Genomic DNA, 22,365 nt, shown 5'->3' on the forward strand with positions numbered 1-22,365 from the left:
AATGCTTGTTGACTAGTTGACACTAGCTGCTCTCTTTTCCCCACAACAGCCCTAACTCCAGCTTAGTCTGCCCAAACTTGGAAAATAGTGGTTAAATTCTCAACTCAATCTGAAATCAAAGCACAAAGCAAAGGATATTTGATGATAGTAAGTAGAAACTCAGGGTTGTCCATTTCTCTCATGTCCTAATTAGTCATGGAACTATATTCCTTTCCCTAACCTTGAGTTCAGTTACCTCTCTTCTCTGGGAGTAAACCCCAGTCCTGTTTGTGGATGACCTATTTTCTAACCAGAGGGAAGTCACAAATAGCTGGAATTACCTGCCTGCTGAGGCTCCTTCTTTCTGGCTTCAAACAGCTTCAGGGCCCCACCTTCATCTCTGCCTCCTGCCCACTAGAGTTTCCTCCCCACTTTTTTTTTCTTCCTGAAAAAATCTGGAAGCACCAGCTCCACAAGACTTGGGTCTTTAAAAGGCTCAGTCCAGAAGATAGGCTCATTTAGAATTTGTTCGATCCCTCCAGTAATACATGAAAGACTAGCAATCAGCTTCTTCTGCCTTTTCATCATGGGAACCAGGGACCTCCTGTTCTTAGCCCTGATCTGCAAGCTAGCCTGGGCTGGTGAGTACTTGGGAAAAGAAATATAATGGATGTAGGTGGTAGAAGAAGAAAAGCACTGGAGAGCTTGAGAAAATAATGAAGGCAGGGGAGGAGATAGTTCTTCCCTAAAGCCAAGATTCTCCCTCTGATTGTCTTCTTAGGACCCCATGTTGGTCTAAAGGTACTTGGGCACTTGTGTGGATGGGATTATCATGCAGGAGAATTATCTATAACAAAAAAATAAATAAATAAATCCCTTGGTCCCACTGGATCCAAATTGGCATGTTATTATGAGCTGATGGGCAGTGTGATGCTGCCATTGTAGACTCTTTATATTTGAGGTGCTTGATCATCTTTTGAGATGTTTGATAAGGGAACCCGAGTTTCAATGTCTATAATATTATCCTAAAAGAGTCCTGGTAATTACACCACATTGACTTTTACGTGGATGATGGAAGAGGGAGCCTGAAAATCCTCTCCAGTTAGTCTCAAGAAGACATGCAATCTCTGAGGTAACTTAGGGAGTATCTTTCTAATAAAGGGCGGGGAAAATTCTATCTGTGACTGGGACTGCACAAATGAATCTGCAAATGACAGAAGAATCTGCCTCAAGGGGAATGGGTACCTAAGAAATAATTTTAATAACTCACTTTCTGAAATTCCCAGACTACACAAGTCTTGGTGGATAGCAATATATGTTAATAAAGGGATCACAGGCATGTGAGGGATTTAGAAGACCCTTACCCAAAATGACGGCTCAGAGATCACTCAGTAGAAGGCAGAAAAGTTGTTTATTGAAAACCTCGGGAGGATGAGCCATCCCATCACGAGATAAGAAAGAGAAAGCTCACAGTAGAAGGGCTAAAGAAGTGGTAAAGATACATAGCTTTTATACAAGAAATTACATCACAAGTAAGAGAGCACTGAGAAGGGAAAGGGGAGGCATCTAATTGGTTGTTGCTATTTGGAGAGATTGGAATGGAAGATTTCTGTTTCCCTGAAATCTCCTGATTTCTAGGAAACAGAAAATCAGGCCTTTAGGCTTAATCAAGCAGACAGTGGTCCAGCTAATAGACTAAATATCGATAAATGTCAAATTCCAATAAATGACATCAGCTCAGGTTAAGTAAATATGTTTCTAGCTGGCCAAGGCTCAAGTAAATATGAGCCTGCACATATTATATAGGTCATAGGGGAAACAGAAATAATGAAAATAAAATACAGAAAAAGAATTCCTGTAAGTTCTTCACCTTCTCTTTCTCTATTACATACAGGCATAATTCTAAGGAGAATCTCCCTCTTCCAACCTTGAGGTGCTCTTCTCTCCTGTAGACAGAACAACTATTACCCACCTCTTTCAAGTCTTCCCCAATTTACATGGAGGGAAACAATTTTCTCTTTAAGAAGGAAGGCTATGTCCAACCAGGATGTGGATGAGGAAGACTTAGAAGAGGGCAAGGCAAGACCCTGATCATCCTACACAGGATGGGATTCTTGGCTTTCCTTCCCTCTACTGCTATTGGGAACCAAGTAGTTATCCATCCTGAACACAGCTCTAAGATACAGAAATTTTCATCCCTAGCCCCTGCCTCCATATTCTGTTAGGCGCAGAATAATGGAAAGTGTATTGAGAATCCTTGGCTAAGAGGATTTTCCTTATACTATGAAGTATAAGGAGAGGAGGTTGGAAGATGATTTGGGCTTTCCTGAATAGGAAGAGGAAAGCAAGTTTTCCTCCCTTCATTCAGCCTCTGAATCTTGTTCAGCTACTTATAGAAGGAATAAAAAAAATGAGCTCTAGAGGTAAAGCCTGAGATGCTTCTTCTATGGAATTGAGTGAATTTATGTGCTCCTGTTGTAAGATATATATGTATGCCCCAAGTATTTCCCATCTGTCAGTGAAAAAAAGAGACTCTGTTTTTGTGTATATTGTTTGCTAGACCAAAATGTCAAAACAATGGACGGAAAGTGTATTATCCCAGGAATGTCTACATTGTGGGTTTTGAGGAACCATTTTTGAGGGAATTTGGAGGGAAAGCTAAGGCCTTGGAAATTAATCCTAAAAGAGATTGTCCCTCTGAAAATAGTTAACTAGGACTTCCAGTGGAACACAAACATATAACATCTGTATTCTGATCCAGGAGCTGAAGGCTAGAGATGTAAAGATTACTATTACTACTGATTCAGGCTTAGGCCTTTAGAGCTAAATTCTCTTTGGTGGGTATTGTTGATAGTACTTTAGGAAAGAGGTTTGGAAGAAGATGGATTTATTGTAGGGCTAGCCTAAGGAAATCAGGAAGATAAGAGAGTTAAACAGGGAGATTAAATGTTTCATCAGAGAGTGGAAGAAGAAGAATTGAGACTAAGAGAAAGACAGAAAGTCAGACACATATTACACCCAAGAAAGAAGATGATAGAAAGAGGAGAGAGGAAGGTGGGGCCATGATTCGTGTGGCTTCATGTAAGTCTGAATAAACAGAAATAGAATGAGGTGGATGCTGAGTGGAAGAATTAGAGTGAATTAGTCAGAGTGACTAGTGCCTGTAATCCAGTAACATCTTTGCATATCCCAGAATGGCAGGGGGAAGGTCCTTTAACTCCATTCTTTCCTCCCAGTGCCAAAGTCTGGATCATTTTAGAACCCAAGGTCACTGATAAAAATGTGAAGAACCAGTTACCACAGAGGATCCTCCTGGGGACCAAATCCAAGTATATTTCTAACTTCTCCTTCTCCTCTCTAAAGAAACATTGAGGTTCCCCTAAAACATACCAATAGTATAGATAGTATTTATGTTGTACTTGAACGTTTACAAAGTGTTTTACTTGCATAATCTCATTCTCTCAACAATGTTGTGAGGTAGCCATTTTAAGATGAGAAAACTGAGAAAGATACAGATTAAGTGGCTGGTCCAGACTCATACAACTAGAAAGTGTCTGAGGCAGGATTTCAAACTCAGCTCTTCTTGACTCCTTGTGACTTTCTCTATTTCCTGAGTCACCTAGCTAACTTCAATTTTACATTATTCCTTAAACAGGCTCTAATAACTGGAATTGAATGGTTCAATTTTTCCACTAAATTTGTTTATTCTGGATTCCTAATTTTTCTTCTTTCTCTTTTCTTTGGGTTCTGGCTATCCTCCTTCATAGGCCTGATTCTAAACTGGCTAGCTACTACCAATTCTTAGACATTTTCCCCTTTATATTTCTGGATTTGGGCCACAGAGATCTGTGCATATTGGACTGAACTCATCTTCTGAAAAAGAGTCACTTGAATCACAAAGGGTTGCTCTTACAGATCTTTCATCAATTTTGTCTTCGCTGATATCCTGACATTTCTTTATAAAATGTAAGAGAGATTCTCAGGATTCTGGGCCCAACAATTCTATAGATGGTATTATGCTGGTAAATGTTTGAGAACCAGTTCTTTGGGGAGGAGGGAGAAATGTACTCATGACTCAAAAGAGTTTACTCTGAATGAATAACATTTCTTCCATTCCCTTCTTAAGTATAGACACTTAGCAAAATAATAAATAGTTCTGATTTTGTAGTGGTTGCTGATGTCTAATCCGTAAATGAATGATTGAAATTTTAAGCAGCTCAGAGCTGATGAACGGGATAAGAAGGCTCCAGGATACCACTGGATATAAAACTAAAGGTTGTGTGTTGTTTTTTTTCTTTTGTTTTTGCTTTCAGGTAGGTAAAGCATGTTCAAGAGATGGGACTAAAGAATACAGAGGGAGGCCACCAGATTTAAGATATTAAATGAGGTTCCCAATTAATGAATTCACATCCTCCAGCCAATTTGGTTGTTTTATACCTCAGACTTGGTGCTGCTTGGGTACTAAAATATTAGACATGTTTTAACTTAGCTTGAATTTTAATTATAATCCCTAAACCATATGTAAACTAGAAATGAGATCTGACCCCTAAGGCAAAACTTGCCATTAAAACTTAATATTAAATAACTTTTAATCCAAACACAAAACAATTTTTTTTTCAATTTATAGCCATATTAGTAACTTCTAGCTCTGCACCTAATCTAAGGCTAGTGGTTCTCAACCTTTTTAAGCATTGACATTAAACAATTTTACAAGCCCAACAGTAGTTGGATTAATGCTACATGTTTTGCTGAAGCTAAATAGAGACTAAGAACACATTCATGGACCCCCTGCAACAATCCTGAAGCTCCTCTAAGAAGTGGCAGCTCACAGTGAACCTTAACCCAAAACCTAGCTCTAATATCTGATTCATCTCATACCATAACCCGAAACATAATTCAAAACTCATTTTAACACTGTGTTCCCTAATTGTGAAGTATTGGTCTAATCCTGTTATAATATATTCTACTCTCTTCTCACTACTGATTCTATATTTGATCCTAAACTTTCTCAGTCTTTACCATATTTTAAAAATTAACTCAAATCCCAATTTGATAATTGCCTTTTTATCAAATCCAATTCTAACCCAAATCATGATCAAAATTCACATATAATCACTATAACTATAATTCATCTCCATACTTGTAGTTTTCTGGTTGGTTTTCTGGAGGTCTTGGAGCAACCTTCATTTCAGTAATCACCACAAGAATAGCCAGGTGTTAAAGTCCAAATTCTTTATTGCCTCCTTGCCTGGGGCCTGGCTAGCTTTCTTGAGGCCCTTCAGACGGACTTGGTCTCAGTGGGGTGAGCAGGAGGACAGGTCAGCCACCACAAAGCTGATGAAGATGGAATGAATCTGCTGAGTTTGTCCCAGCTTATATGCTCTATTATAGTTAAATCCATTCATCATACTGATTTATAAGCCAATCATTATATCCCTAGGGAACCATTATTTGTTGTAAGATTAAATCAATCATACTGAACTAGAGAACTATTAAATCACCATGTTAAACTAGATAACCATTGTCTTATCAATTCCACTTAGTATCTTGTAAGAATCCTTGTTTCAAGTACAGAGTTCTGGCCCATAACACATACCAACAGCAATTCTGATATCAACTTTAATCTACAGTCGTAATTCTAACAATAAGAAGCCAAGAGTCTAAAAATCCTAACTGTATTGATAATCTGAACTTCACTCTGAAATTCATATTTTCTCTAAGCATAGAGTGAGTCAAAATTGAATCACAAGCTTAACTATAGTCCTGACCCTTTGCTAAGTGCTTGTTCTTTTATTTGAAGATGAAAATGGTGATCCACCTTCATTAGAAGGACTGTGATGAGTTACTTTTCTAGGTGTGCCTTGTGAGGTCATACTTTATTTCTTGTAGAACATCTATTTTGTATGTGTGTGTGTGTGTGTGTGAGAGAGAGAGAGAGAGAAACAGAGAGAGACAGGGAGACAAAGAGAGACAGAGACAGAGACAATTATAGAGAGGAGAGACAGAGAGAGAAAGAGAAACAGAATCAGAAAGGGAGAGACAGAGACAGAAGCAGAAAGAGGAGTGAAGGAAGTAGAGGAAGGCAAGGAGAACAAGGGAGAGAGAGAAGGAGGATCACACATATTCTGCACAATAGCTGCTTAGATTTAGGGAGGTGGTCTGTGGATCCAGATCTTGAAATGAATGTGGAATTTATAACTTTAATTCTAGATTAATTAGTATTACAGGGACAGCTAGATGGCACAGTGGATAGAGTGCTGATAGTCAAGAGGACCTGAGTTAAATTTCAGCTTCAGACACTAGCAGGACAAGCAATATAGAAAGGATAAATGGAATGGGATTTATATTTCCTTTCCGGAAGAGATGGGATGGAGATTATGAAAGTAATAGAAGGGGCAAAAGAGAAAGGAACAAGGACAAAAGGGGGAATATTACAGTATGGAATAACATAGGACAAAAGGGATAGAAGAGAAGTGGTTGAGTTGGAATGATATAAAGTCCTAAAACAACTAAGAGGATCATATTGTCAAGAAGAAAAGAAAGTGTCCTCTGAGCAGGGAATAGCTGAACTTTCCTTTCTCTTGGGGCCACTCTCCTTGTCTCTGAATCTTTCCTGGAGTTTCTAGCTATTGTGGAGTCCTGGTCCAGTGAGAAGGGCAACACCACAAGCCTGACTTTACATCTCTTACTGCCAATAGGCTCAATGGAATCATGTGTACACCGCTGTGGAGAGAGATTTAACAAGGCAGCTGATTGCCAGTGTAACCGTCAGTGTGACCAACACAAAGACTGCTGTGAAGATTATGAGAAACTGTGTACAAGTGAGTCACTCTGCAGAACACCAGGTCCATGGAGTCGCATATCCTCTCCCTGACTAAAATTCATATTGACTTAGGCTGCTAGTGGCTCAGCACAGTCTTCTGGGTGGAGGCGCACTAAGTCAGAACATTGATAGAGTACTGACTACATGAGATTCTTGGGAGGAGGCTCTCAGTCTAACCCAGATACATAAAAATAAGATTCACGGTCTTCTGTTCTGGCCCAGAGCCAAGAGCTCAGGTTCTCCCTCTTTATGACAAGTACTCCATCTTTGATTTTCCAAACATAAAATGAAATGAGGATGTGTTCTCTTTGGCCCCTCCCATCCTCCATCAGACTGGTATTTTAAAGTACATGCAGTACCTTTGCTTGTTATTCCAAAAATTTGAGTAGTGGGTCAGTTGTTAAGAAGTTGGGACATATTTTCTCCTAGACATAAGGTTACATGTAATGGGGTAGGTTATTAGGTCAGCCCACAAAAGTCCTTTTAACCCAAAATGTAGCTAGCTAATCAGCAATTTCCTGTGTCTTCCCTTCAAGGCCCTAGATCATGTCCAGTTTCCTGGGAGGGTCTCTTTTCTGACAAAAATTCTGGTCTTAACTTGCCAACAAGTTGATTAGGGTTTGGATTGAGCAAAGGTTCTCCTGATAAATTTGTCAGTGATGTGCTCAATTTGTCAGTTCTAACTGACTGGTGAGGGCTAATAGTTAAATTTTCAATATGAGCATTTATAACTTAGAAATTCACAAATACTACAAATCAGGGCTTCATTTATTGGTTTGTTTTTTGTTTATACTTAGGAAAATAATTAATAAAATATTGTAATACAGATCAAATTTAAAAGTATGCTATGCATACATTTTTCTCTGGAAAGCTAGCTGTTAAATGTTTATTAGCATACCTCTTCCTTTGCAATATATAAGACATATGAAAGTCAGATTATGTAATTTGATAATTAGATCATTAGGTATTGTTTGGTTTTTAATTTATTTTGGTTATTTTTTGTTGAAAAGCATTTCACGTGAAGGAAGTTGTATTTGATTCTCCTCAGATTCACAAGTAAATATTTCTGCCAGTCTGTGTTGTTTTACGTACTAGCCTAAAGAGCTGCATGTAAATTGAATTTTTGTAATTTAAAATTTATGAATTTATGAAGGTCTTTTATGGTGTGATTCCTTTTGTAATTAAAATGATCCATTTGTAGAAGGAATAACTATTCTGTAAGATGTCATTTGTGTTCAATATTTTATCTCAAGTTTTAAATATAAAAATATTTTTATATAATGTAAATATATAAATATGTATATATAATATAAAAATAAAAATATATTTCAAGTTTTATATAAAGTGAGATTGTTTGTTTTCTTTCTTGGATATGACACTTTCTGGCTTTTTTCAATAGTTTATTCTCACATGTTTCCCATTCGGGCCTCTTTGTCATACTTCTACCTTTTTATTTTCTGATATTTAGTAATCATACTATAATCCTGTAATTGTAACTAAACTATACATTTTTGGTGAAGCTGGGGAGGCCAACATTCAAGGGAATGCTTTGTCATTTTCTTTTTATGTCCTTTAGATAAAGAAGAACTTCAAGAAAAGGAAACAGAATGGGAAGAACCAGCATCAGCCAGTAGTAGGTTTCTTAACTTCCCCTAAAGCTTAGAAATCCCAAATCTCTGAACCTTGGTCCTAAAAATATTGACACCTACAGAAAAGAAGGGAGAGAAGACAAAGGTCAAGAGAGAAAATGATGAGGGAGGTAAGGAGAGAAGTTGTATTATTAGCAATAATGATGTCAAATTTGGATGAAGCCAGAATATACAAGGTTGGGCCTCCAAAGATATGCTACTGACCCTCTGGTCAGTATTAAGAGGTCCTGGTTTCCAGAAATTTGAAAAAGAATAAGCCTTATTTGACTGGGACGGATCTAGCATAAAGATTCTAGGTTCTGGAGTAACTAGGTGATACAGTGGATAGAGCACCATCCCTGAAGTCAAGAGGATGTGAGTTCAAATGTGATCTCAGACACTTAACACTTCCTGGTTGTGTGACCCTGGGCAAGTCACTTAATCCCAATTGCCTCAGGGAAAAAAAAAATTCTAAATTCAGATTCCAGGAAGTTTCATGTAGAGTCAATGATGCATTGAAAGGATGGGAACAAAGGAAAAGAGAATCAGAAAAAGTAACATTAGACATTGATTTCCTGACTGAGGGGTATGAGCAAAATTAGACTGATGTTTTTCCTGGAGATCTTTAAAAAGAAACAATTCCCCTTACCTTCTTTCTGTCTGTCTGAAGTTGTAAAGAAACAACAAAATGACCTTTATCCAGGTTTATGGGAGAGTTGACCTCATAGATCAGCTTGTTTTTGTTGGGAAGACTTATATACAATTAACCCTTGACTCTTCATCATTTTAGATCTGTATCTGGCACCTAATTCTTGCCAAGGCCGTTGTGGCGAAACCTTTGACAAACACCATCCATGCCACTGCAACTCAAAATGCCAGGAGTTTGGGAACTGCTGTGAAGATTATGAGAGTGTGTGTGCCCATGGTGAGCTCTTCTGTAATGACTTCTAATCATACTCTATCCAAAAAAAGAGGAATGCCAGAGGAGGAAAGTGCGATTGATCCCACACAATTTCTTGCATACCCCCCACCTCCAGGGAAACTAATGGGGGAATCATCCCATATGCAGATGACTTTCCTGCATGCTTCTTTTTCTCTTTTTGGTACCTAGAGAGAGTGAGCAGAGAGGTTTGCCTGTTCTGAATCCCTCTCTTCAGCTCTTCCACATTCTGCTCTAGATGGTTTCCTCATTCCTCAAATGGTCATTCCTCCTAGATGGTTTCTCTCAAAGCAATGATGGTATCACCAATGAAGAACTCCTGATTATCTCAGAGAAAATCTACAAGGTAGACAACAACAAAGCTCAGAAGGAAGATATCATTCTCAATAGTCAGAACCGTATCTTCCCCTCGGAGACAAATGACAGAGTGGATCGATGCCCAGAGCCGTGAGTCTTCCTTTTTTTCCAAAATTTTCTTTCCTGTTTTATTTCCCATTCCTATTTCTTTTGAGCCTAAAATTTCTAAATCTTTTAGCTGAGAAACAGAAGGGTAACAGTAAATTAGAAAGGGAAGACATTTAATGTACAAAACTATGACCTAAGGGAGATTGTATGGAATATGGAGAGAAGATTTAAGAAAGAAAGATTATCATAACTGGAGAGATTGAAATTAGAGTGTAATTAAATTGTAATTAGAGAGCTCTTCTTATTGACTTAGGTGCTGAAGCGTAATAAAAGATCATGGAAGAAACCACTAGAGAGATTTAGGATTGTCTGGAATGACTGTAGAATCTTTCTACTGGAAAGGTGAAAAAACACCTGAGGCAAGAACTAGCCAAGGAATCTAGTGACAAAAAGCATGTAATGTAAGAATTAGTACACTTAGGTTTTCCTCCATTTCCTCTCCCCTTCCTAGGTAACTTCTGAGCCAGTCCTTGACCTTCTTGCCAGCTTCCCTTCCCCCTTCATGGACTGAAGATAGTGTTTTGCACCAAAGCAGGGACTCTAGACAAAGTCATTGCACTTGCTTAGTCCTAGTTGTCCATGAAGTTCTGGAGTGTTAATCTCTATTTTTGAATCAATGAAAGCAAGGATGTGGGTGAGAAAAAATTGTAAACTTTGACTATATCAGGTCAAGCTCTAATTCGTCATACTACTGCATCCCAAAAACAAGGTGGAAGGAGGAATTGAGTTCGTAGTGAAATCTGGTAGTTAGCAGAGTTTCTCAGTCAGACATACCACACTGGTGTGCAATAGGCTTCCAGTGAATAACAGTTTATACCGATTCCTTTTCAGCTCAGAATACTGTATATTATATTCTGGTGTGTAACATATTATAGTGGGAGCTGTGGTAGTCTTACACTTGTCAGAAATTAAAGATACTATGGGGCAGAATGATAAAGGCAGAACTTCTATTTGTTAGGTCTGTGAGAGTAGGCAGTGTTCAGTGATTTCATAGGGTTCTTCCCCAGGTCTATTTAAAAGTTTCAGGAAGTTGCCTCAAGGGTAGTGTTGGTTTCTAAGTAAATGGAAACTAGCCTGGATGTGATGAGGGAAAGAACATAGACCAAAACATAGTGTTTGTGTTGAGTGCTTACAAGTTTATTAGCCGGTTCAGGGAGAAAGAAAACAATGAGATGAATAAGTGAATTAACTCTTACATGAGAGTGAGTGATATGGGAGAAAGAGGGAATGATGATGGTGATGATGATGGTGATGATGATGATGATGATGATGATGAAAGCTAGAGGAAATTCAAAGGTAGTGTGCCCTGGCTGTTGAGTCACTGAACTGAGGGGAAGTCACAGTTGTAGGACTCTGGTTTAAGACTATAATATCCTCCTCATATAAATGGGGTTATGGTTATATGTATATATATGTAAATAATATATATGTATATGTAATATGCTATATATGTATATATATATAAACATACTCTGCATAGAATATATGCATATTCTATGCCTGGGTACATATGCATAGAAAATCAGTAATCAGATTTAATCTCATACCATCATTCTGAAGTCAGCAATTTTTGAGGTTTTTTTAGGTTATTTAAGGATGTCAGTCTGAGAAGGAGAGTGGAGGGCAAGAGACAAAGTATGACCTAAAGCATAGGAATTGCATTGCATGTTTGTAAGAGATAGTTCATAACATCAAACCTTTTCCTGCTCTGTTATGGGACAATAGTTTTTGTTCTGCTATGAGACCTGATCCCAATTTCTCATGATGTCACTTAGGCTCTACAGCTATGTAAATGAAGAACTCTTCTCCAAACCAACTTATGCTGCTTTCATCAACCTACTCAATAACTACCAGCGGGTGACAGGTCAAGGGGAACATTTCACTTCTCAGCAGCTTCAGGAACAGGACATCTTCCTTCAAGAGATAATGAAGACAGCAGTCATGAAGGAACTCTATGGCTTCCTCCATCAAAAAAGTGAGTGAGCTCCAGCTTTTTGAAAGAAGAGAGAGTGGCAATGGAGAAGCAATGGAAAGGCAATGGAGAAGGTTTATGAAAGGGATCTTCAGAGCATGTGGATTCTAGCCAAGATCTAGAGAAGAGGGCAAAACAGAACATGGGGAATGGAAAGATGACTAAACTCTATGGAGATCATATCTGGTTTTCAAAACCTTCAATAATCAGTATATTCCATGTCTATTAGAGTGTAAGCTACTTGAGGGTAGAGATTGCCTTTTTTGTGTGTTCTTGTATATGTATTCCTAGGACCTAGAACAATACCAGGAGTAGAGCAAATGCTTAAAATAGTGTGTGTGTGTGTGTGTGTGTATATATATATCCTGAATCTTCCCCTCCAATTATGCAAATGAATTTCTATAAATTTTATCAAATGAGAAGAGAACTTGAAAGGTCAAAATTACTGGCAGAGCTTGGCATGGAAGAGGAGTGTTTAACTAAATCCCTCCCCCCCCAAATCCAATGAAGAGACAGATGTAGTTTTCCTCCCAAGTTCCCTCTAGGTAACTCCCTTCCCTTTGTGAGGGAGAGAGGGGAATCCTTTAGATGACTTGGAAAGTTGGCTGCTAGCATCTCACAAAGCTAGCCTGTCCTTGACTTCACTCTCCCTTACTAACCAACCAGGGAATACTTGCACAAGATATGTTCTAATTTGCAAACGCTTTTACTGAGAAACTAAGAGGGTGGGAACAATCTCAAAAAGCAACAAAGACACAGGAAGGAAACCTCTATACTTTACAGGCTCTTGATGCAAATGAAGTCTAAGCCAAAGGTATTTTTGGTTGGCACAACTTCTTGGCTTGGTAAACTATCTTCTTACACTAAATCAGGGATTCATTTCCATTTCCCTGTTCTTTCCTTTCTCTCTGCCTCAAAATAACAAGCTTATTAGCCATTATTTCTCCCAAAACTCCATTGGCCATTACTTCTCCCAAAACTCCTACCTCTGTGAGTTGTCTTCTCAACCATTATGGTAAGGTAGTACCCAGGCCCAGGGTCCTGAGTGATTGCCATCAGGGACAATGGGCATCCTCTTATTTCTTCTACTTGAAAGAAGTCCATTTTTTAGGTTTGTCACATAATAATTTCTTCTTCCAACATAGCATAATGACATAATATCAAATTTGGAGTCAGGAGACCTACATTTGAGTCTTAGTTCAGTGACATATTGACTGTATAATGGGGGGGAAAGAAAGAATAGGAAGAAGCATTTCTATTGCACCTACTCTGTGCCAGGTCCTATATTAAGTACTTTATAAACATTATTACATTTGATTCTCACAACCATTCTGTGAGGTAGATGCTGTAATTATCCCCATTTTATAGTTGAGGAAACAGAGGCAAATACAGGGCAGGATAAGTGACTTGACTAAAGTTATATAGTTAGTAAATGTCTGATTCAACTAAGGCCTGATTCAAATTAAGGTTTTCCTGGTTCCATGTGCAGCACTCTATTCACTTCTCTTGGAGATCCCTTGGGGCCTTGGGACATTTATTTTATTTTTCTGAATCTGTTTGCTCTTCTGTAAAATTGAAAATAACAATTTTTGTGCTACTTATGGGATTGTTGTAAATAATACACTTTATAAATCTTTAAATGCTGTTTAAATGTCAGTTATTATTATTATTTTTGTATCCAGACTTGTAATTTCAACTGTATAGGAAATTCTTGAAAGAGCAACTCTCTTTTTACTGATTCATATTGGCAATTTTTCTATACAGTCTTAAAGCTGTGCCCAGTATCACATAGCTACTATATGTCCGAGGCAATTCTTGAACTTAGGTCTTCTGGTCCTCTTTCAATTCACAATAGGACACTGCCTGTTATAATCAGTATGATGAGGCAGTATGGATTTGTAGATAGTGTCAGACCTTAAAGGATCTTAAAACTTTACCTCAGGTGCTAGATGGCACAGTGAAGAGCCCCCACCCTGAGTCAGAAAGAACTGAGTTCAAATTCAGCCTCAATCACTTAACACTTACTAATTGTATGATCCTGGGGAAGTCACTTAACCCCATTGCCTAGCCAAAAAAAAAAAAGAAAGAAAGAAAAAGAAAACAAATTTCACCTCAGACTTTTATTAGTTAAAAAATGTAAGCAAATTACTTCCATTCTTTGTGCCTCAGTTTCTTCTTCTGTAAAATGAGGTTATTAGATTCATTATCCTCTAACGTTCTCTTCCAGCTCTAAATCTGTGATCCTATGCTTATTATTCCACATTCTTGCTGAATATTGAGTTTCTTTGCTACTCTAGAATCCTGTACTTCCCTTAATTTTGCTTTTTCTATCAAATTTCTGCCCAAGCACAGCCTGGGATTCTCAATTTGTTTTCATATGAATGTCTTGAATTGCATCCAAGACAATCACTCTGAGGTTAAGAAATCCAATCACTTCCTGTGGGAGAAACCTTTCTGGTTGGGTCCCTACTCAGGTGGAATGTTTTCTGTGGGCCTCTTGACTTTTGAATTGGAACACAGTGAAATCAGATTTCCACTGAGGGAAGGGGGTAGTTCTATACATAACTCTTTAACATGCTTTTTTCCTGACATTGTTTGGGTTTTTCTCTTCCTCAGAATATTTCCTAAATCTCTCACTCTGCTCCAGGCAAGATCCTACTACATTCTTCAAAGCCTATCCCAAAGTCCCACCTCCTTTCTGAAACTTTACTACTATTCCAGCCCAGATATTTATTATTTATTTAAATTTTAATTTTTCAAAAAAATTTATATATTTTTAACTTTTGAGTTCCAAATTCTCTCCCTTCCTTCCTCCTCTCCCCCTACTTTGAAAAGGCAAGCAATTCTAAATAGGTTATACATGTGCAGTCATGCAAAACATATTTCTTTATTAGTCATGTTGTGAAAGAAAACAAAGACAATCCCCCGCCCCCCAAAAAGAAGGAAAGTATTTTTAAAAAGTGTGCTTCAATCTGCATCCATATTCAGTCAGTTCTTTCTCTGGAGGTGGATAGCTAATTTTTTTCCTAAGTCCTTTGAAATTGACTTAGATCATTGTACTACTGAGAACTGATAAATCATTTATAGTTGATCATCTTACAGTATTGCTATAACTGTGTACAATGTTTTCTAGGTTTTTCTGAAATTATCATGCTCATCATTTTTTATAACACAATAGCATTTTATCACAATCATATACCACAACTTGTTCAGCTATTCTCCAATTGATAGGCATCCCTTCAATTTCTAATTCTTTGCTACCACAAAAAAAAAAAAATAGCTGCTATAAATATTTTTGTACATACAGATTCTTTTCCTTTCCTTTCCTTTTATTTGTTAATTTCTTTGGAATACAGACTTAGATCAAAGGTATGCACAATTTTATAGCCTTTGGGTCATAATACCAAATGATTTTCCAGAATGATTTAATTAGTTCATAATTCCACCAACAGTGCATTAGTGTGCCTATTTTTCCACATCTCCTACAAAAATATAATTGTTTAAAATAATATATTGTTTCCTAACTCTTATGAGTTAAGGAATCTTTTTTGATATGTCTTTCCCATTTTCTATATACCTAAAACTGCATTGCTTATATAGTATAATCTCAATTAATTTTTGTTGCTTGATTGAATCTCATTAATATCCTCTCCTCTGATAACTAAAATTTAGTCCATATCAATTGTTAGATTCTGAGTTGTCTGTATACATTTTCCCAGACAGATACAGTTCAAAACAAGAATTTGTCAGTGAACTAAAGAACATGTGGTTTGGGTTGTATTCCCGTGGCAATGATGAGGGTGATTCCAGTGGTTTTGAACATGTTTTCTCAGGTAAGACCTTTCTGTTTGATGGTTGAGAGGAAGATGAATGGGACACTACTTATTTTTCTAAGTCAAGGATCTGGGAGACCCAACTCAGACTAGAGGACTAGATATCATGCCAATAAGTAGGAAGGAATTTTTTCCTTCTTCTTTTTGTTTTCTTCCCCAATCAGTCTACCAGTCCATGCTAGAGGAGACAAGGGTGCTTTTGGAGGCAGTCTCTCCCCTGGAAGAATTCAAGTTGGTGAGAACTTTGAACAGTGGGATTTCTAAACAGTGTTTTAAATGGGAGACTCCATAGAGAAGATTTGTTTCTAGGTAGCATTCATTTTTGTATCTTTGTTTTCCAGTTTTTAAAGCTGGAACAAGGGCCTATGATTATCTCCTCCCCTTATTTCCTCCAGATCATCTATAGACCACCTGATTTCCACAGTCTGAGCCTTTATGACACAACCAGAGCTCCTTATCTTTGGAGAACTGCAGGACACTTATGCCAGATAGTCTAATCTGAAAAACTTGAAGCTAGTATAAACACAAAGGAAGAAATTTCCTGAGTGTAAAGAATGGAAAATTCTGGGAAAGAAAGTTCAACAAACCTATGAAGAGATTCCTTTCTGTCTAGAATGGTAGAAAATTTACCTTAGGTGCAGAAATCTAGGCATTACGATCCCCATGAAGTAAAACATTCTTGGAATCTCAAAGGAGTCTCAGAGGGTGAATGATCAACCTTGAAATTTTTTGTTGTTTTAGGTGAAGTGAAAAAGGGAAAGGTGACAGGATTTCATAACTGGATCCGCTTCTACCTGCAGGAAAAGGAGGGTTTGGTGGACTATTATAGCCATAATTACGATGGGCCGGTAAGTCTTGAAGACTATTCTTTTATCTGGAAAAAATCTTTTTTGGATGTTCCCACTCCCTCTTTTTAACATCCTCAATCTAGAGATGACAAAGCTGTCATTGCTTTTCTATCAGCAGTTCAATATTGGGGATGGTAAGCCTGGCTCCCTACCAGAAAGTGAGCTTGGTTTGATGATACTCTGTATTGAGAAGAAGGAAGGGAGTCACATTGTTCTCTTTCTTTCACTTCAAAATAACTGGAAATTTTTTATTCAACAAATGGTTACAGTTATTAAGCACCTAATATTTGCTGAATCCTATGTAGGAACCACAGGTAGCTACATCAGTTAAATGAGACTATTCCTGAACTTACACACTAGTACACTGATAATGATCAATCCATTAACATTTATTTAGTACCTTCCATGGGTACAATGCTAAGAGAAAGTAGTTTCTGAGTAAACTACCTTTTTTAAAGGTTATACAGGAATTCAGCAAGTGAAATTAAGAGGGAGAACATTCCAGACACAGGAAACAGTACAAGCAAAGGTACAAAGAGGGAGATTAGAGAATGTTCTGGGGACATAGAAGAGACCAGTTTAAGCAAAATTAAAGCTACAGAGAAGAAAACATTTCAATATACAAAGAAGACTGTATGTGAAATTATGAATTTTTACTTCATATAGTTGGGTTTTTAAAATCTATATTAAATTTAATAAGATAATATTTTAAATGTCTTTTTTGCTTGTGTACCTTTCTGAATTTTTTGTCTTCTGTTTTTTTAATGTTGATGATTTTTTCTTTTCCTTTTTAAAAATCTCTATCACTATCTAAATCACCCATTACCCCTTAAAAAAAGCTTTCTCTTATAAGAAGTATGGGTCATAGCTGCTATGTATGAAAATACAGTTTTCATTCTACATCTCTATTCTATCACTTCCCTGTGGGAACCATGTTTATCATCAGTCTTCTGAAGTCATGATTGGAGATTACATCAGGGCTCTAAAATCTTTCAATATTGTTTTCTTTTATATAATTGTGTTTACTGTGCAAACTGTTTCTCTGGTTCTGTTCTTTTAATTCTAAATCAGTTTATATAGTTCTTCTAAAGTTTCTCTGAATCCATCATATTTATCAGCACAATAATATTCCATTGTATTCATATATTTTTTTCAGCCACTTAGGGAAACATTTTCTAGCTCAGTCAGGAAAACAAATGAGTCATAGTTAATCTACTTTGTTCACTCTGGTCACTGACTTTCCCCATCAGCTTCAGCTTGCTTAAATTGACTGATAACTTCATGCCTTGTCAAATGACAGTTAAAAAAAATTGTGCCAGAATATTTTTGGAAATTGTGCCAGTAAATTGTCCTCATTTTCCAAGTGTGGACTTCAAAGTGAGATGCCAGATGCCCCTTCTCCTTTATATTGGAATTGTTTCACAAGAGCCCAGGCTGTAGTAACTTTATTTTGGCTCTTACTTAACAAGATTGTTTAAAAGGATGGAAACTGACCTTCCCAGGGTAATAAACAAATTTCAGGAATACTAATGTTTCCTTATGAACCATAGATAGTATCTATGGACCTTGTAATGAGTGCTCATTAAATCTTAACTGACTTGACTTGAGGTATTTCCTTCAAAATTTACATCCTTGTCACCCCCTTCTCTTACTTCATAAAGTTCAGATTGGCTAACTTTCCCTTTCCCTAAGGCTCATCCCCTTCTTCCTCTTCTTTCTGTAGTGGGACTCTTATCCTGATGTGTTAGGAATGCAATTCAACTGGGATGGCTACTACAAAGAAGTGGGATCAGCTTTCATTGGCAGTAGTCCTGAGTTCGAGTTTGCTCTCTATTCCTTGTGCTTCATCAGCAGGCCCGGCAGAATGTAAGTGAAAGTTAACTAGGAATATTAGGAATTAGGAATTAGGAACTAGGAATTAGGAATACTTCACAACCACCAAAAGGGGAGATAGGAGACCAGGGTTCTACTCCACAAACTGACTCTAGGACTAGTTGTGTACATAACTTTCTTTGAATCTCAGAGTACCTGCAATTGAATTCTACTTCTGCTAGCTCAAACTTGTGTTGCCTTGAATTAAGTCACTTCACAGGATCAATGAAGTTTAGAAGTGAGAGGAACTTCCAGTGCCATCTGATCTAACCTCTACCTGAACAAGAATCCCCTTTACTATGTATCTGAGAAATGGTCTTAACACATCTCCCTTCCAAATGATAGTCTTTCACATACTTAAAATAATTTATCACCTGGCCTCTAGCAGTGGTGTATTGGAACCACCTCAAAACAGCCAATTGTTAAATTTTCAGTGTGAGCATTGATACCTCAGAAATCATCAAACTTCAAATCCGAGCTAGATTTATTGTTTTGCTCTTTACCTAGACTTAAGAAAGTAATATAGAAAATATTAATAATTCAAATAAAACCTACAATTCCCTCCACACACACAGTACTGATTGGTAAATATTTAGATTTTAGCCCAATAGAAATTCCTTCTGACAGCTCCAACTGAAAGACTCAAATGGTCCCAACTTCTAGAATTCATTAAGTTAACCCCCTCAAAAGTTCAAAAACACTTCATTTAAGAAAAGCTTCTTTAACCTCCCCAAGGAAGCTGTAAAACACATATATGATATATATAATAAATAGAACGAACTAAGTATTAACAAAAGGAGGCATATTAGACCTCTTGAATACTGTTATTGTTTAGTTGTTTCACTTAGTCTGACTTTCTGTGACCTCATTTGGAGTTTTCTTGGCAAAGACACTAAAGTTGTTTCCCATTTCCTTTTCCTGCTTATTTTATAGTGGAGGAAACTGAGACAAACTGTGATTTGCCCAAGGTCACATGTATCTAACTTCAGATTTTAACTCATCTTCCTCACACAAGACCTGATGCTCACAACCTAGCTGCCCAATTTCTTGAGTATATTTCACTAAGATTTTATTTCTCTGGGTTTCACTTTCCTTTTCTATATAATAAGGAAATTGATTTAGATGGCCTTTAAGATAAATCCTGGCTTTGAAATTTTATAACTCTAAGAAACTATGTGGTCCTGGGCAAATTATTTAATTTTTAGACCTTCAGCTCTAAAATTTTAAAATTCTCTGTCTATAATCGCTTCCCCCCCTAGAGACAGAATAAAGGTTCATGAGTTGAAACTGTAGAAGAAAATGAAAGTAGATAATAATAATCTATATCTCTAGTGTTTTAAGGTTTACAGAATGTTTTCCTAGCCATCAAGATTTCAGGCCCCAGAAACTATAACTAAAGAAAAGTATTATGTTGTCTACTTAGATATTTAAAAACAGAAAAAGATTCCTGCTTCTATTGGGTTTGCTAAACTGTAACCTAGAGTCAGAGAAATTGAGAGAATGGAAGGCATCTGTGATTGTGTGTTTTTCTTTTATAGGTGCCATTTGAGTCTGGGTGGGTATTCCCTGACCATCAAGACCTTTACCTGGGACAAGACTGCATATGGAAATGGCAAGAAATACATTGCTACAGCCTATGTGGTGTCTTAATATACATTAGAGTTTTGAACAAGGAAAAATATGAAGGATATTGGAGGTCCTCCTGAACAGTGGTGCTGTCTGACCTGGACTGGAGTTGGGAAGTATTATACACTGACCCATTTAAACTGAAATATTCATCAGCAAAAAGGATAATGTGAGCAAACCTGGAAAAGCCCAAAAGGAAAAAAAGAGGAAAATTGAATTCAGGGGCCGAAAAGCTACCACAGCAACAGAGGAATATTCAGACTAATGTCGTCTAGTATTTCTGCAGTGCAGACTAGGGATAAAATCCATGAGAGGAATATCAAGATAACTGTTTTTTTGTTTTACACTGACATGTTATAGAGCAGTAATAATGATAGTTAAAAATATGTGTGCATATATACTAAACCATTCCACCAATACAAATCTCAAATATACCACTGAACTCAACTAATAAACCATATTAAAACTATGTAATTATCATAAACAAAACTATCACCCACAATTGTCTAAGCATAACATTGATTCACAAACACGTAAAAATGATATTGTGATAGCTTTAGCTGTACTCAATTTTCATAATCTCCATTGAACAAAAAGTTTTCACAATAGGAAAACCTAGCAGAAGAGATTAAAATTATTCAGGAACAGGATAAGATGAATATGATCTTTGTTATTCTGTCTACTATAAGAGCTGTACCAAGGATACTTTCAGAGATCTTATAAAGGATGATCCTACCTCCTAATACTTTTATTCAACTGCAGTTTTTTGTGCATCTTGAAATAATCTGTAGAGCAGTAATTACAAAAAAAAAAAAAATTGCAAGATATCAATTTGTCCCAGAACTTTCTATGTGATCTTCATTGAAAAGATGAAAATGAGATGACAAAAATAAAAATAATTTTAAACTTTTTGAGGCCATCCAACTGTCATGTGGATGTGTCATTGGAGAAGGACTACATATACTGAAAGACCTAAACAGGTTCTTTTGGTGGAGTCATATAGCTTGATGTCACTCACTGACATCAAGTGAATAATAAGATTTTTACTTCTATGTAGGATAGATCCCAGTGGATTCAAGACTGAACAAGTCTATAATGGACTTAAACAATCTTCTTAAAAATTATCATCATTTAGATTAATCTAGTCTCAGTATTATATCATTGGAATGGAGTGCCAGTTTTCCATGTATGTAAACATCAAATACTTTATATCATTCATACAATATTTGAGTCTTTTTATAAATACACAACACATGAACAAGTCACATATGTACAATTAAATCAAAGGACTTATCATCAATAAAGACTGTGTCACAGTGTTTTTTGTGACATGTTCAATAATTACCAAATGAATAAAGAGATTACTCTTTATATTCCTGAGATCTCTTAGCATATCCTTTTTGGTTCTCAGATAATATATTGTTTCCTTCTTTATAGATGTTTATAGATTATTTTTCTTGTTAGACAAGTTGTGAATGCTTTGTTTAAAGGACATGGCCTATATTTTGCATGTTGTTCTCATCTTTTGCTAGTAGAAATGTCATGCCCTCTGTTAAGAAAGATGAGATCAGGTTTATCCCTGAGAGGAAGCTGAGAATGTGTTTTGGTGCTAATCCATGTACCATTGTGAAGTGTTTGAGCCAATGATTATGTAGTGTATCTGACCCTATTGCTTTCTAGATTTGAAGTAAAGCTGGTTTCTGTCTCTTCTTTTGATGTAATTCTTCTATCATTCATTATACTGGCAATGCACAGATTTCTTGTTTGATCCGATAAATATTTTCACTTCATTAGATTTCTTGTAACTCTGAGAGTGACTTTCTTTTTTAAGCAACACAACAAACTACCTTCCTGCAAATATGGACTTTGAGTGGGATTGGACCATGGGTTATTAAGAGTTTGCTATATCATATAAAAGCTCTAAATTTCTTCAGTAATGAGCTACATATTTACCTCAAAGTGCCTAGGGCACAATCTCAGTACTCCATTATTTGTATTGTAACTAGTGGTGCTCAGATAGCTCTATACTTTGCTCTCCATTTTGCAAAATACAATAATGCATCTCTTTGGTTTATCTAGAATCCACAATATATTCTTTCCAGAGAATCTAGAAAGGCAAATGAATAATTGTAGCAAGCTGAAAATAAGGATGTGATCACTTGTTGACTTCTTCTCAAAGTTCTTTTTTTTCCCCCATGGCTCTGAAGAGACATTAGAATCTCATACATCTTCTTTTTCATGACTCTGGAAGCCAGAGGCGCTAAAGAGATTGAAAAACCCATTGGGACTGAAAAAAAATGTCTCCTGTCTCCTGTTCCCACAAACTCTGCCCTGTAAATATGTGTTATTGACTCCACCAATGAGGAGAATGTTCCATAT

At 36.8% G+C, this 22,365-nt stretch overlaps 1 protein-coding gene across 1 annotated transcript; it reads left to right on the forward strand.

Annotated features, from left to right (window-relative positions):
- The first annotated feature begins 291 nt into the window (after positions 1–291).
- ENDOU (endonuclease, poly(U) specific) lies at positions 292–21,781 on the forward strand. The gene is made up of 10 exons (XM_031938054.1): positions 292–620; positions 6,678–6,800; positions 8,379–8,435; positions 9,221–9,355; positions 9,646–9,817; positions 11,611–11,810; positions 15,527–15,640; positions 16,382–16,488; positions 18,212–18,354; positions 19,899–21,781. Exons 1-10 carry the CDS (start codon positions 566–568, stop codon positions 20,008–20,010), a joined length of 1,218 nt encoding a protein of 405 aa, XP_031793914.1. The 5' UTR covers positions 292–565; the 3' UTR covers positions 20,011–21,781.
- The last annotated feature ends 584 nt before the right edge of the window (positions 21,782–22,365 follow it).

Source organism: Sarcophilus harrisii, chromosome 5, assembly GCF_902635505.1.
Source record: "Sarcophilus harrisii chromosome 5, mSarHar1.11, whole genome shotgun sequence".
Classification (NCBI taxonomy): domain Eukaryota; kingdom Metazoa; phylum Chordata; class Mammalia; order Dasyuromorphia; family Dasyuridae; genus Sarcophilus; species Sarcophilus harrisii.

Excerpts from the sequence above, each read along its gene's own strand:
- ENDOU (XM_031938054.1), top strand. The coding sequence starts at position 566 with ATGGGAACCAGGGACCTCCTGTTCTTAGCCCTGATCTGCAAGCTAGCC. Across the intron at positions 8,436-9,220 it reads AGAACCAGCATCAGCCAGTA|ATCTGTATCTGGCACCTAAT; the intron begins GTAGGTTTCTTA and ends TCATCATTTTAG. Across the intron at positions 16,489-18,211 it reads GCCATAATTACGATGGGCCG|TGGGACTCTTATCCTGATGT; the intron begins GTAAGTCTTGAA and ends TTCTTTCTGTAG.